The 15,816-nt window shown below is 37.6% G+C and overlaps 1 protein-coding gene across 4 annotated transcripts in view; it reads left to right on the forward strand.

The window, feature by feature from the left end:
- Nucleotides 1-15,816, forward strand: part of IARS1 (isoleucyl-tRNA synthetase 1) — a 112,752-nt gene that overhangs the window by 24,724 nt on the left and 72,212 nt on the right. For all 4 annotated transcript variants that reach the window (XM_074603195.1, XM_074603196.1, XM_074603194.1 and 1 more), the window contains 5 exons: nucleotides 1,288-1,375; nucleotides 5,426-5,486; nucleotides 7,139-7,234; nucleotides 12,141-12,263; nucleotides 13,725-13,816. In XM_074603195.1, coding sequence (XP_074459296.1) covers nucleotides 1,288-1,375; nucleotides 5,426-5,486; nucleotides 7,139-7,234; nucleotides 12,141-12,263; nucleotides 13,725-13,816 — 460 coding nt within the window. The remainder of the gene's footprint in view (nucleotides 1-1,287; nucleotides 1,376-5,425; nucleotides 5,487-7,138; nucleotides 7,235-12,140; nucleotides 12,264-13,724; nucleotides 13,817-15,816) is intronic.

Genomic DNA, 15,816 nt, shown 5'->3' on the forward strand with positions numbered 1-15,816 from the left:
ACCTTGTAGGGTGCCTAAACAACATAGACTGTTGCTTTTCTCATTCCTGCTTCAAGTAGTTTTCCAGGGTTTGCAGTTCCATTATTTTTTTCAGTTGGTAGCGGAGTATGCTATGATGTGTCTCCCTTTTCACTTGGGAAAGGAATTTGTTTTATTCTTGAAATGCAGTCCTCTTTAATTATATCTTGATCTATAACCTCCCTTTTATTTAAATAAAAACGTAAGCGAGAATTTGGATAAAAATACTTCTTGCATTGCTATTTTCGGGTTCTCCCAAACTGCTCACCTTTTCTGACTTTTCAGTGTACTTTAAAAAAAAAAAGGGGGGGGGGAGGGGAAGAGGTAGTCAAATTAATGATGGCATTTAATCTGGAGTAAAAAAAATCCCAAAGATATAAGTTCAAGTTCCAACATAACCACATGAATCTAATGCGTGCCTAAAGTGATGTTAAACTTGAAAAGTTGCAGAGGCCTTTACAGTGAACTCCAGGTGTTTTGGTTTTCTTTGTTTTACGAGAGAACTAAATATGTTTCAGTTTTCAAAAGTCTTAACATAAATTTGGTCATCTCAAAAAGTTATTGAATACTTTCAGAAATAACACCTACACCTGCCTGCGATGCTGAGTTGTTGGGTTTGGGTGTCTTTAGTCTTCTGACTGCTGGTGGGATAATGACCCTGACTTAAGTTGGTAGGGTGGTAGTCTTAATAAAACTGGTCATTGAAATTAAGAGATCGGGGTTATTTGCGGGGAGAAAATGGGTTTCCTTCGTAACATTTCACTTTTTATTTGTATTTACTTCCTTTAAAAAGAAATCCAAGCATAAAATTGATTGGAGTAGTTATTCTGAGAAAGGCGTCATAAAATGCAATCATTACCCCTGATGTCAACTTAATAATATTGATTTTATGTAGTAATCCTCCATCTTCCAATTGTTTCCCTCTGTTTCAGTTACATATACTGAAACTTTTCAATTGCTTTTCTTTGGCACAATGATGATAGACAAGGTAGGGTATTTCTGTCTCTTGGGACAAAAAATCCCACTGAAAATCAGTGGACTTGGGTTTAATCCAGTGGTTGCTGATAAACTTAACTTTTGAAAAGTGTTCATTGAGTGGCTGTAGCGGGAAGAACTAGCTGGAAACTAGTGGTCGATCAGCAGGATTATTCTGGGCAGTTTGATAGCTGATATGATACCATCCTGCATACATCAAAAGGTTTTGTAATGGTACAAATGAGGGTATTAAATTGAGATTTATGTAACTTTTTGTTTTATTTTATATCCTAGATAATGCCACAGGAAAGATTTACATTTTGATGGAATCCAGGCTGATAGCACTGTACAAATCTGACAGTGAATATGAGATACTTGACAGGCAAGTACATAAATTATTACACACTTGTTAACTTCCAGTATTTTTATAGATCAGGAGTTAAACGTATCCAGAAGTTGGATTTTGCAGTTATCTAAAGATGTGTTTCCCTTCATGATGATAATTTGTGTGTATATCTTGCAAAAATCTATAAAAAAGATTGAAACTTACTAGGACAAATTGGTCTTGTACATGAAGCTACAAATAGAAGAAAAGTTTCACTGGATCATTGTATTGCGGTGGGGGGAAAAAACCAGTTCCTGAGTTTTTCCTTTTCCTGTGTGTTTCCTTAGGAAGACTAATTTAAAAGTCTCAAAAACCCCTGGAGATTGTCCAAATGCTGAACACTTTCTAAACTTTATGTCAATATTTAAAGGCAAATGGGCAAAAGCAAAACCATTGTCTTTAGCAAGTAAATACTGCTTCCTTAGGATGGTCTACCTAAGTTACGTAGTCAGTGGCAGTTATGTTTTCTGAAGACTGCTTCTTCATCTCAGTTCAGTGAAAAACTATGAATTATTTCATAAGTTAGACTGGATAGGGGATGCAGGTATTAAATTCTGTGTCTCTTAGACAAAATAAGTAGCTTGGCTTCTCTTAAATCTTTTGTACATGACATCAACCTGTTAAAGAGATAAAATATAACAAGTATTTATTTGCTCACTTTATTCAGTCCTGTGCAGTGGGTAAAAAAAACCAAACCAACCCAACACACAAGCAAACAAAACAACACAATGAAACCCCACACAACACAAAACCACAATAAAAGAAAAAAAATCAGACTAGAAAATCTTTTGAGAATAACAACCCTTCTTCACTGGCATCAGTTTTGCACGTAAAAAACATTTATATAAAAAAGCTTTGCATATAAAAAACACTTTTAAAAAGGAGGATACAGATTCTTTCAGCTAAGCAATTACATGGAGTCATTGAATTAGGGGAATATAGAGCTGGAATGTTTGCTTAAGATGTTGTCTACTCTGCTGCCTCGTACTGTGACAGTTGAGTAATTCTTAGTTTGTATTTCTGCATTGATTTCATACACCCAACCCCCCCAACCCCCTAACTGAATTCTCTTCATCGATCACTTACTCTATAGCAATTTAAGCTGGTACTCAATTTATAAAGATGATTTTCAGTGCTCTCATTCTTCAGGGTTGACAGAACTTCTGATCTCCAGATTTTTTTTCCTCCTTCGGAGTCATCAGTAAAACCATTGAGTAGTGTTGGAGTTACGATAGTCTCTGCCAGGATACCACTGGAAATTTTCTTTCAATCTGATATTGAATTAACAGTAACTTTTTTTTCTCACAGCGGTTGTGCATCTGTGTAAATGTAGAGTCACCCAGTTAAAACATTTGCGTCTGTCAGAATGACATGGCAAAGTGTCAAAGGTCTTACTGCCAGTAAGACTTAAATCTCTCTGCTTGCTATCTAAGCTAGGTAGTCTGCCTAAAAAGAAGTAATTGGCTTGGTGTAACTTGTTCTTGATGAACTCATATTGTATGTTCTTTAGCATGTCACTTCTTAAAAACTATTCAATTACTTAAGGTTGAGTCGGGTTGTTATGCTTACCTGACTGGTTTTCAGGTCCATCAGTACTCCATTTCTCTCTTGATATATAGGTACTGTGTTGCTTTCCAGTCTCTTGCAACTTCTTCAGTGTCTAAAAACTAAGCCTTCTACCAAAACCACTCTATTTTCTTAAATAATTTTTAATGCATGTTCTTTAGACTTAAACATAAGCAAGGTAGATGTATTAATACTTGTTGATCTGTTGTCTGTTAGTTCCAAATTCTTCCTTTAATGGAATACTACAAATTTAATTTCAGTCTGGTTGCAGTCATTCTGTATCCAGGAAGACACTGAACATTTCAGCCTTTTTTGGTGTGGTGTTTTTATCAAAACTGTGAAGTACCTGCTCTTGAGGACAATCATACACAGGTTTCAGTTGTCATTGCTTATTTTCCCCTCTAATACTTCATTTGATTTTTTTTTTTTTTTGCATCTCTGTGCCTATACACAAGGCTGCTAGCAATTTCTATTCTCATTGCAGTGGTATATTTTTCTTCTTTCTGTATTAGTGCTATGGTCTTAAGCTGACTTTTTTTGGTCATGCTCGAATTTTTATGTTATGTAATAAATTAGTTCTCTCAAATGTGGAATGCGAGACAATTAAGAGGTAGCTGGTAGTTGAATGAATCTTCTAAAGATTTATATCTATAAGTATATAAGTTCATGAAAATGAACTTTCCCATTTCTACTATTAACTCTTTTCTTTCTTTAGCTCACTTTTGAATCCCCAGGCAGTTAGGCCCTCAAGGGAGAAAATCATGACACTTGCTGTATACCAGGTGGCAGGCGGAATGATCTTATTGAACGTTTTCTGTATCTGCAGTCATCTGAACTTCTGAGTACTCTCAGCCTTCTCCTCCCCTCCCCAAACCTGACTTTTCTCTCCCTTTTCCTCCCAGGTGCAGATGGTAGGTTTTTGTGTGAGAGCAAATGGGAAAACTTCTTCTTTGTTTCACTGATGAGATGGCTACCATCTTTATCAGAATACTTACTTGCTGCAGCTTTGCACAAATGTCTCGCTATATTACCCTACTTTCAGCAGCTTATCATTTTATTTAGCAGTGGCAGATATGAAGTTATTGATGAGGATTTTCTTCCCTTTCTGTTACATTTCAGTCTATTTGCATATTAAAGCTTCTTTACACTGTTTTCCACTGTTGTCTCTTTTTGGATTCTAGAGAATCCAACAAAGATTTCTGACCTCTTGAGAGTGAAGGACTGCTATAGTGATTTTAAATGAGTTTGTTATTACTATAACTTAGGTCATAAGAATGCAGCACTGTATAAATTTTCAGGTTGAAGTTCATGACTTTGATAAACAAAATATTTCAGATCTCAAAAGAGAAAATCAGGAATGTGGTCCACACGCATTACCTTTCACTTGTGTTAAATAAGAATTTAACTTTTTTTTTTAAGCCAGTTCTAGTGCTTCACGTTCTGTGTCTGAGCATTCCCACATCTGTGTGGCTGAGCACTAGGATGCTTTTCTCTCATCTGATCACGATTAAGCACCTCAAACATTCCTAAGGCTCTTTGTAATATAAAATATATAAACCATCCGTGAAGCTGTGGCTTAAAATAGAAATTTCCCATTTTCCTAGTGGATATTATGTATGCAGAGCTGAGGAGCCACGCTCTTTAACTTAGCATTAAATACTGCTTGAGTTCCTTCTTGTACAATGAAACAGCTTTGTAGAGTTCCCCACTTTGAAGTAGTCAAATGTTTTATGGTTTGACCATTGTTTTGGGAGATGTGGATCGAGAAGAGTATAGGGAAAGACCACAGCCGTGACACATTCAGAGAGCTATCCCGTCTATTAAATGAAGAAGTTGTGTTTTAACTGAAATGGAAGATTTCATTTTGAGGAGAGTTCTGAGCAGTGAATCCCAACCTAATCACCATCTGTGTTGATTATCGTCAGAAGCCTGAAGACAGCCAGATTTACAGGCTCTGTCTCTGTCTTGCATTTCTTGTCTGGCTCAGTTGGTTCCACAGTCAGTCCTGGCTGTGTTGGATCTTTCTCTGAGATGCCCGTGGAGAGCTTGGAGGCTTAGTTTCAGGAAAAGAAATGAGGCATCTGAGCTTTAAATGCTGCAGTACCCTGTATCACAATCTTCCATGCGTATAACTTTCAGGTGGTTTGGATCAGTGCTTATTTAGTTCTGCTGAATGAGCTGAGCTATAGGGCTTTACCAGAAATACTGTTATTAATGCTTAATACCTTCATTCATTTACAATGATTGCTTGATTGAAAGGCCATCAAATACAAGTGTACCTGTTGACTGTTAGCAGAGGTGCATTAAGACGTGTTATGGTTTTTGACCCAAAGTCCAAATTGCCAAAGTAGTGTAGAAGTGGGAAGCAAGCTATGGAGAAAATACTTTCTTCTTCACCTTAAAAAGTCAAATTCTGTTGGGGGTGGGGAAAAAGGAAATTTCAAGTTGTTAATTTGTGTTCGTGCAAATCTTTCTCCTCAGGTTTCCTGGCATTGCTCTTAAAGGCAAGAAATATAAACCACTTTTTGAATATTTTATTCAGGTAAGATGAACAAGTTTGGTGTTCGATACAGGATGCAAAGACAAATGTAAAAACGATTCACAGTATTCCTCGTTTATATTATAAAAGTCTTGTGTCCTAATAACAAACCCCATGTTGTATTAAAGGAGTTCAAAATCCTAGTGAAAGGTTGAAAAACAGAAGGTTGACTTTTTTGTGGGTTTTGTTTTTCCCTTAAGTTTTAAATACACCCAGAGTGAGAACTCAGTGATAAACAGTCCTTTGACTTCAGATTGCAGGGAAACTTCCAGTTCACATTAATACATAGGCAGTTTCTCTCATCTTTTCATCTGGCGAGCTTCTGTTGTCTGCCCGTTAAGTCCACAAATTTTCTATTCACAAGAGAATGACTTTGGCTGTGGATAACAATTGCAGACGTGTAGTGTTTTCCATTGAAGAGTTAAAAGTCTTTACTAAAATAACTACGGATATATCTGGTTTTATGGGTGTCCTCCTGTGCAGCATTTAAGCACTGCATAGGTCTAATGTAGTTAACAGCACTGCAGACGATAATAGAATATATGGCAATAAGAGAGGGGGTAGAGAATTTCTACATTTTAAAAATGTAATTCTGATTTAAAATGGATACATTTTTCAAAGATTCGAAGTGGATTACAGTACTGCTGGAGAAGCAGCTGTTAACTTGTGTAAGTGATTTGGTCGTTTGTGAAGCATGTCTGTTCTGAAGCATGGGCTGAAATCAGCAAAGGTGAGAAAACCTCTGTAGAGAGCAGGACCTGTTATTTCTAGAGAAAGGTCATGGTTGAATCTGAAAAACGGGACTGCAGATGTAGAGGTTTGGAACAGATAAATTTTTTGAGTCCTGCTGTACTTCTGAGGAGCAGATGGGCATCTACCGGTTTGGTTTTTTTTTTAGAATGGATGTCTTATCTCAAAATATCCCTCTTCAGAACAAGCCAAACCTAATATTTTATAACATATTTCATTCAGCTGTGACTGCAGTAATTTTTTTTACTGCTTTTGTATTAAGGAATAGAAAATAGCTCTTTATTTTTCATTATCTGCATACTGAACACACTGAAATTTGTCAGTTCCTTTCTTGGCAATTTTTTCTGGGTTTTTTTGTGGGTTTTTTTTTTTTTTAGTGTTTGGTGGTTTGGTTTTTTGGTTTTTTTTTTTGGGGGGTTTTTTTTAGTTGATGCTTAGCACCTTCTCACACTCTGGAGGAAATAAAGAAAATACATTACTATAAAAGCGAACTTTTTAAATTAGAAGGTACAGTGGGCATACAGAAATGCAGAGAGACTTCTGTATGTAGAATCCCTGTAGCTTTCTTGACTGTATCCTCACTTACAGGAGTGTATTGATTTGTAGTTTGTTAAGCACAGAACTGTGCGAATGTCTGTGGCTTGAAGAGAATTGACTATGAGGCCTTCTGGAGAGGTCTTAGATTTAATCACATTTGGCACTGTTTAAATGGGGTATATAGCCTCAGTGCCTTAGCTATGGGAAATGACTAAATGTTAGGAATGTCACGTTTTACTGTGTCACTTATTTTTGATGGAGTTCTTTACTCCTGCAGGTGGCTGGTGGCTCTTCCATGTTCTTAAGAATTCTGTTTTGCTATATATATGTATACATATATATATGAAAAACATATTTTTGTGTTACAGTGCAAAGATAAAGGTGCCTTTGCTGTGGTAGTAGACAGTTACGTGAAGGAGGAGGAAGGCACAGGTGTTGTACATCAGGCCCCCTATTTTGGTGCAGTGAGTATGAACTACATGTCTAATGTTCGTTTTCTTCCTACACACGCTGCTTGGCTTTCCAGCTACTGGGGACTGCCTTTCAGGGTGACTACGATATTAAACAATCCTCTCATTTGCTACTTAAAAATGTGAGAATACAGTGTAGCATCGTATTCTAATGAGTTCGGTCATTCACTGGTGCTCTTTGTGTGCTAGACTGCAGATTTTAGGTGTCCCTTGATTTGGTTATTGTGTGGTATGTGAAGTGAACCGTATCTTCTGGGTGTCATTGATCTTGGCATTTCTCAAAGTCTAAATTTACAGCTTGGAGAAGAAATGATCTGTTGCACTGATAGTCAAAACTGGCTTTGCTAAGTGATAGTTTTGGATGGTAACACCAGTTCTGCTCAGCACACCGCCCCTCTTCAGCGTTTCAATTTCCTTACTCATTGGGCTTTTAGAGAATGAAAAAATGCTTTAACTGGTTTTGTATTGAGAATTTATCCCTCGGTGTGAAAGGATTTTGTTGCACTCTGTTCTTTTTTTTGTCTTTATTGTCCTTTCCCTCAGTCTATTCTTCTGAAGGTTAAGAGGGATAATTTTTTCATGGATTTCATCATTTCAGTTTTTAGATGCATGAATTAAATGCACTAGTTTAGATTCATTGTCCTTTTTGTATAGTGTCCTGTCTTCAGCCATTATCCAAAGATGCTGTCAAAAAACTTGCAATAGAGCTGCCGATGCCTAGCAATTAGCAATCCCTGGACCATGAGCTCTATCATCATTTCCAGAAACTGTTGGCATTAGTAATAGGCCTCTTTGTATTCATGTGAAATGTCTCATCCTTTTCTGTCCCCTTCTGTGTCCCGTCCCGTCCGCGCCCCCCCCCCCCCCCCCCCCCCCCCAGCATTTTTCTGAAGGATGTATCCATTGTGGTGGTGTTTCCCTTGTCAGGATGAACATTGATAAGAAAAGATGTCCCAGCTTAATACGGCTGTGAATAAAGAAAATCAGACTGGGCTGTATGTTATTAGTTAATAAAGAAACTTATGGTGATTGGTAAAGTGTCTTAAGACATCTGAAGCCTATCACACTGTTTGCGCCTCAGATATTCCCCTATAGCTGAATCTTGCAAGGAGTTGACTGAGGGGTGAGGGAGCAGGCTTGGTTTTAGGGCAGGAGCTCTTGCTGTAGGAGGTGGAGTAAAGGAAGAGAATAGAGAAGGAGCTCTGAAAGAAACTTCTTGGCTGCTGTATTCTTTTCTTGTGTGTTTGCACAATACAGTTTAGTTGTTGGAAACAGCTTGTTGGAAAGCCTGGCTGGCCAGTTAGAGCAAGGATTATCTGCCCTCTCGTATTTGATTTTGTTACAAGCCCACAGAGATGTGTGCAAACACAGTGGAGAAAAAAAAACTTTTCTCTCTCTCCTGGGAAGCCAGCAATTATCTTTATAACTGTTTTTTAAAAATAACATGAGGGTATCAGTTAAATGCATTGCAAAGAAAAAAAATAATGCATAAACTATTTATGTGAGGAAAAAGTACACTAACATCACAAACAAAACTTTGCACTCTTTAGCTAAGGAGCAGCTTGACTTTATATTGCATGGGATATGCGACCTTTAGAAGGAAAATGTGTAGTATATGTTGCACTTAATGCTGCTACCTTTTTCTTTCGGGATGCATGTAGTTCACTTTTGACAGCCCACTGGTTATTTTTGTTCAGAAAGGCTCACAAAGGCTCCTGGGTTATGTTCAGAAATTCATCATTGTGCAGTAGGCTCTGTAGAATAGTGAACGTTACATGTGTTGGCATTAAACGTTTGCCTTTAAGTAGACAAGCTTAGGTGAAAGAAGGGAGATAACTAGTGATTCTAGGCAGGACTGTCTTCCTAATTAATTGGCTTCCCTGCGAATTGCTTTACTGTCATGTTGAAGATGAATAGGAAAGGGGAATGGGGTAAGTGGAGCAGGAGGCGAGGGTCAGAGGGGAAGAAAAAGAGCACAGTCCTTCATGGAAAGTGTCACATCTTGTCTGTATCCCTTCCCCTCAATGTAAATCAGTCCCTTTGATAAATAGGGATAGAAAATAAGCTTGTTTGGTTTTTTTTATTTTAATTCTACTTACTGATACATAATCTGTATTGCTGGTAGCTTAGAAATACATCCTTCTCCCACAAAATTTAAAGTAAAAATTCACCTTCATTTACTTCCAGGATTTGTAGTTTCATTGTCTTGTGTGATGCTTTTGCCAAATATAAGCTGCCACACAATATCAGAGCACGCTGTTATTTTAGTTCAAAAGAAATCAAAATTAAAGCTCACAGAACAAGACAGACCTGTATTAAAACTCTGGCAACTCATTGTACCTTCAGATTAACATGACACTAAAATTCAGCTGCTCAGGCATTTCATCACATATCTACAGTCAGCTTAAAAAGCTTTAGTAACATTTTAATTCGCACACAAGCCCTATACTTCTAGTGCCTGCTCAGACTGAGTCACAGAAGTTTCATAGATATGTTACTGTTGCACTTTCTTTTCAGTAAATTGCAAAAGTATACTTGATTTTTGTTACGAGGTGCTGAAGGTGAACCTTTTGACTTCATGTTTTTCGATGTGTTTTTTTTTTTTTTTAATTTCAGATAGAAGAGCTTTGAGTTCTCATCAATGAGCTGCTTAATAGCTGCTGCTTCATTCGTTTTGTGTGTGGTTTTTAACTTTAGTTTGTAATCTTCCGAGAGATCTAATTGTGGCAGGGGTACAAAAGTGAACACTATGACTTCTCTCCTGGCAAGAATTGAAATTTGTCTTAGCTTTCCAGTGGAGCTTAACATTTGTGGATTTCTGTATGTGCCTGAATATATTCTTGGGTTGTGGTTACTGAAGCAAATCTTCATTAAATCAAACGGCAGGTCAGCCTGGAAAGCTTTTACATTCAAGTTCTAGTTCTTCAAAAGAAAGGAACTAACTGTAGAAAACCAAAATAGCAAAGGCCTTTATATATCAATGGCTGCATCAGCGATGCAAATCGAACTGAACCACCTCTTGACCTGGGGCTTGTGAAGTGGAAGGTTTGTTATTATGTTTTAGCTAGGCTGTGAGCGTGCCAAGCTTTGTAGTCTTTGCTGGCTGCTGCTTCAAAGCCTTTTACAATTCACTGCCAAATCAGGGCTGACGTTAGTTCTGTCATCTGGCCTACATTTTAAACACGGCAGTCTGCTTGCTGTATCTCAGCAATAATAGTTGATGAAAGGTCAGCTGAGAATGAGTTTATCTCGCTTAATCTATTGACTGAAGAAGCTGATTGACCAAGTGGAGGCTGAGTAATCGTGATGGCTGTCCACAGCTGCTGGAGAGTGGAAAGAGACTATGGTCTAGAGTAAACGAGTGCTGTAGCTGAAGTGTTTTTTTGTTTCTATGTGTAATACCGTGGTGTGTGAAGTAGCCAACTTCACTCTTGCTATGAATGAGTTTCATCATTGTAAAATATGCTGTGGATCAGCCAGCAACACCTGCCAGATCTGGCTTGAGGGAGCTGGTAGCTACAGGGACTAGTGGGTAGGGTTTGAGGTACAGGGTAAGGACCACAGAAAGGATCTGGGAACCCTGCTTTGTCACTCCAAAGTTGGCTCACCTGTGTTGGTTATAGCTAAGAAAGGAAAATTCAGCTAGTTATGGAGCACTTGCTTATTTACACACTTGCTTCTGGTGTGGTCTCCTTGGTCAAGGCTGAAAAATTGCTTTAGAATGCAACTCCTATGAAATAGCGCTGCGTTTTACGGAAGGTAGATGAGGTCTAAGCACAGGGGAGGCTAACAGTTCAACTGCTGCCAGCATTGGTGGGCAGGCTCACTGCAGGTTGTGTGTCACGCTACGCGAAACTGCAGGTTTTGTTCCTGAAGTCTGTGGTTTCCCCAGTTTCGTGAGGGCAGCAATACAAGAACCTCTAGGACTCACAAAAAGCAACCTGACCTGATGCAGGCTTAGATGGGGCCTTTTTCTTTGAGGATTCATCTGTGAATGTGCTGCGGGTGCCTGAACTGCAGCTGTCCCCTTCTCCCTTCCCTCCCACCCCCAATAATGTTCTCTGGCCTTAGGGTAAGAAAGTGGGTAATCTGGAGTGACAACTGGTTAAGATATGGACTTACTTTGACTTCACTCTTGAAATGAAAATCCAAACTTTTCTATTCCCCTAGTAATTCTGTTTTAGTCTTTTCTAAGATACCATTGTTGTTCAGTTATGTTCATGAATGTCTGAAGTGGCCCTCTTTTTCTTAATTTTTTTTTTCTTACTGCTACTGGAAATTAAAAATCTAAATGGAGGCTGGCCAGGAAAATAAACTGTGATATTGTCCATGTGTGGTTCTTGGTCAGCAGTGTTGCCTACAGGCCAACAAAGATTGAGAAATACAGATTTAAAGGCTTTGGATCATTAAGACATTCAGAAAGTGGGATTTCTTATGTGGAGTTCCAGAATTAGATAGATTAAAACAACCTGCCTTCTGAAAAATGCCATGCAGGCTTGTGTGCTAAACAGACACAAGTCTGTCCGGTACAAGGCATGACATAGCGGTTGTCAGTTCCTTTGCTGTACAGCAGCAGCTTGAAGCTCTTGACTACATGTATGTATGTATGTACGTACACACATAAAATGTGTATGTATATGCACAGAAGCTCATGCACGTATCCCCTCTACTAGGTGAGAGAAAATACCTATAATCTGAAGAAATCATCATTTCTGTGATGAATAAAAGTGCCATCCTGTAAAATACATCTTTCCCTATGCATATTTGGGATTAGTGAAGGCTGACTATTTTGCTATTCTTGTCCAGTCGTCACATTTTCTATTTAATTTCTTTTTTCTAGGGATGGATATTTTAGCCAGTATTTTATATTTCTATAACTTGGCACTTGTCTCTCTTGTAGGATGATTACAGAGTCTGCATGGATTTTGATATTATTCAGAAAGATTCTGTGCCTGTTTGTCCTGTTGATGCATCAGGCTGCTTCACAGCAGAAGTGACTGACTTTGCTGGACAGTACGTGAAGGTTAGTGGTCTTGGAGAAAGTAAATTATTATTGTGTTCAAGATAAATTTTATATATGGTAGAAGTGTACTTTCTTTGCCTAAGTGGCTTTGTCTTCAATGTGTCTTTGGTAGCTGGGGGGGGGGGGGGGAAGTGTTTTAACATTTGCAATAATGTTGCAACTGTTTATTACAATATCTGAAAAATAAAGAATTTGAAACCTAAGTAATATTGTGTTTCTAGTAGTGAAGGGGAAGAGGAGTATTTCCTGTTTGCATCTACTGCAGAAAGAGTCTCACATTTCCCTTGTTTCTCAGGGAAGTGTTATTTGCGCGGTCTCTAAGCAAGTGTGCAGAGGCCCCCTTTACCTCTGGATGACTTTTGAATTCACAGGTGTCGTCATTAAGTTTATACCAGCCAGTTAGTATAATGTGACTTTTTAGAGGAGAGAAATCCAGTCATTTTTCCCCACTTGTGGGATGTGTTGCAATGTGAATTTACTTGCCGATAGATGGAAGCGAATCCATGTAAAAGGCGTTCACAGGAACTCCAGATTGCTACGGCCACAAAGCCATAGAAAGGAGTGCCTCTTTCATTGGATGTGCTGAGAAAACAAATTGGGTTTAGTCGGTTTCCCGCTGGTACACTTTGATAGCAAAGCATGTTTCTATAAATACAATTTACTTGAAACAGACTTGAAAATCTTGTGTTGCATTTAAACTCAAGCAGCTATCATTGCTTGCTGCTATATATTAAGGCAAATAAGAGAACACTGGAGGCTACATGTTTATCTTTCTGCTGGTAGGAGTCTGAACTTAAGGCTCTTGGCAAATATTCTTACGATGCTGAATTCTTAGCTTATGAATATTTCTGTATTATAAATCTTTGTAATTTTTTTTCTTTCTTAATGTCATGTTGACACTTGTTTGTTCAGCAGATTGTCTTCAATTATTAATGTACAACTTTCACTTCCAGCTTAGGACATAAATCCTGTTTAGTTAGTAAAGTATTATAAAAGATGCTTCAATTTCTGTAACTGTAGTCACGTTAGAGGAATGTGTTGTAGTGAAGCTTAAATCTTGGGTAAGAAGCACTGTGTGGCTTCCTGCCACAAAATCAGAAGACTCAAGAAAAGATTTTAAGATATTAAATAATACGAGTTCTGGCCTGTATTAGTGCTACAGAAAACTTGAATTTTTTTACATAGTTGTGTGTATGTTGAAACAGAGTTAAGGACAAAAAGAAACTGATGCTGTATACCAGGATTTGGAGAGCAATTAGCTTTCCAAATTTAGTGTTTTATAGTGCCTCTGCAGTAAATGCATAAATTGCATAGAAGCTTGTTGGATTTTTTGTGTGTGTAAATACTGGATTATTTGTAGGGGTTTTCTTAATTTGGGTGTCGGAGACAAATCCTGTAGTAGCTTACTGAAATAGTGAAATTTGTATTCCAAGGAAAATTTTTTTTGTTCTGTCTTTTTAGGATGCAGATAAGAACATCATTAAATTACTGAAAGAGAAAGGCAGACTGGTTCACAGCAGTAGTTTTAAGCACAGCTATCCTTTCTGCTGGAGGTAAGGAGGGAAGTGCATATGGCTTTAAGAGAGGGTTCGAACTGAGTTCTTAAGGTTTGTCTCATTTTTTCCCTTTTCTTGACCTACTTAATTTTTTCAACAAGACTAAAAATAACAGGAATGAAGAATATTAGGAGAGCTCAAATTTTGGTTTAGTAATCAAATAAATTACAAATTTTGGCCATAAATTTGATGAATTTAAGTGTAGTGCTGAAATTTTTTTCTATTATGTTTTTACGGGTGTGTTCTTGTAGTTTGACATTCTCATTTTTCAGTGTTGCGTATAGTACTGCTAACTACCTTTTGAAGATGGCTGCAATAAGTCTAAAAAAAGCTTATTTTCTAAACAGCTAAGTACCGAGTAGTAGAAGGGACATTTTGGTTACCCTTTTGAATTGTATCCAAATAAGTGTATCGCAGAATGTCTTTAAATGTGTTCAGACTTTCCATGTTTTGGATAAAATGGCTATATTACAGCTGTTATCACAGTTACTTCTTTTTAACCTTGTAAAATTACTTCTCTGGAGTCTTGTAGAACATGGTTCCTTATAATGTGGAAACATCTGTATTGTTGATTAAAATCAAAGTTAGCATTTATCCACTGTAGCGGATGGTAAGTGTAATGCATAAATATGTTTTTCTGCTCAGTCATTCCTGAATGGAATTCCCAAACACTGGTTATGGCTTTGATCAGAAACAGCAGTTGATGTGTGTATAATATCTGTGGGGACTTCTTAGAAATGTTTGGCTTTGTCAACTAGACATTCAAGACTAGCAGTGGGATGTCAGGAAGGTGGTTCAGCACGGGGGCCTGGAAAGAATCTTCCTACTCAGACTGGGAATTTTGCAGAGGTTGAAGGAGAAGTCCGTGTGCAAGTCTCATGGGCCTTCGGAATAGTAAACTAACATAAGAAGTTTCAGCTATGAGAAATACAAGCTAGAGAAATGTAATGTAGAAAGGAAGCATGTTTTTATTAGTGCCCTCTCTGGTTTTAAGTGTATACAGTTGCTATTGCAAAATTGAGGGGGTGGGGGGGGAGTCGCTGAACAATGTCAAATTTAAAAAAGGAAACTTCAGTAATCTTTCAGTAGGAATATTTTATTAAACTGTTTTATTATAAGTAAAGACTCACTTCAAAGAAATAAAATCTCTAATTTTGTATCTGGAATGACTTGAACATTTTAAGTCATATCTGATGCATACAGCATCTGTACTGAAGTAACTGTGATAAAAGCTTTTCTCTCTGTCTAGGTGCTAGGTGAAGTGTTTTAGCAGTGTGCATTTATCTTTGATCTATTGCAAGAATAACCTTTACTTGCTCTTGAATAGCATGACTGGCTTGTTTCTAACAGCTACCTAGAGTAAGAAGGGCGATTGCTCTTCGAGTGTTATGTCCTTGATGATTTGGGACAGTTCTTGAAAAATGGCAGCCCCAAAACAAGCAAAGCTTGTGTTTTTCTGATGTAGCAATTCAAATGTACGGTCATGGCCTTCTGAGACACACCAGTAATGTAGAAATGCTGATTCTATAGAACATACTTAATCCTGCCGCTCTGTTGACATTTTTGTTGATTGATGATAAGTTGCAGGCAGCACCTAGCAGCAAATTATCTGGTGGGAAGAACAGAATAATGGTTCTACTTGAAAAGCTCATTTCACTGCCATCAGAAATCAAACCATAATTGGAATATGCTAAAAGTAGAAGAGTAGTTCTTAAACTCTGAACATAGTTATAAGTTATTTTGATTAATGTAAGAAAACTTTGAAATCAGACTCTTCTACTTAATGTACTACTGTTCATGCTTTTCCCTGAAACCAGGCAATTGTTGAATCCTCTGTATGCTGAGATATTTTCTCTTTTCTAATGTATCATCCAATTAGGTCCTTCGCTACATTTTCTTGTTATTGCGATATGTAGTAACTTTCTATCAACTAAACTTTAAAATCTGAGAGAGAGAAAAAAAATAACAACTTGGGAAGTACACAGTAGATAGTTTTC

This window comes from Larus michahellis, chromosome 10 (assembly GCF_964199755.1).
Source record: "Larus michahellis chromosome 10, bLarMic1.1, whole genome shotgun sequence".
Taxonomy (NCBI): domain Eukaryota; kingdom Metazoa; phylum Chordata; class Aves; order Charadriiformes; family Laridae; genus Larus; species Larus michahellis.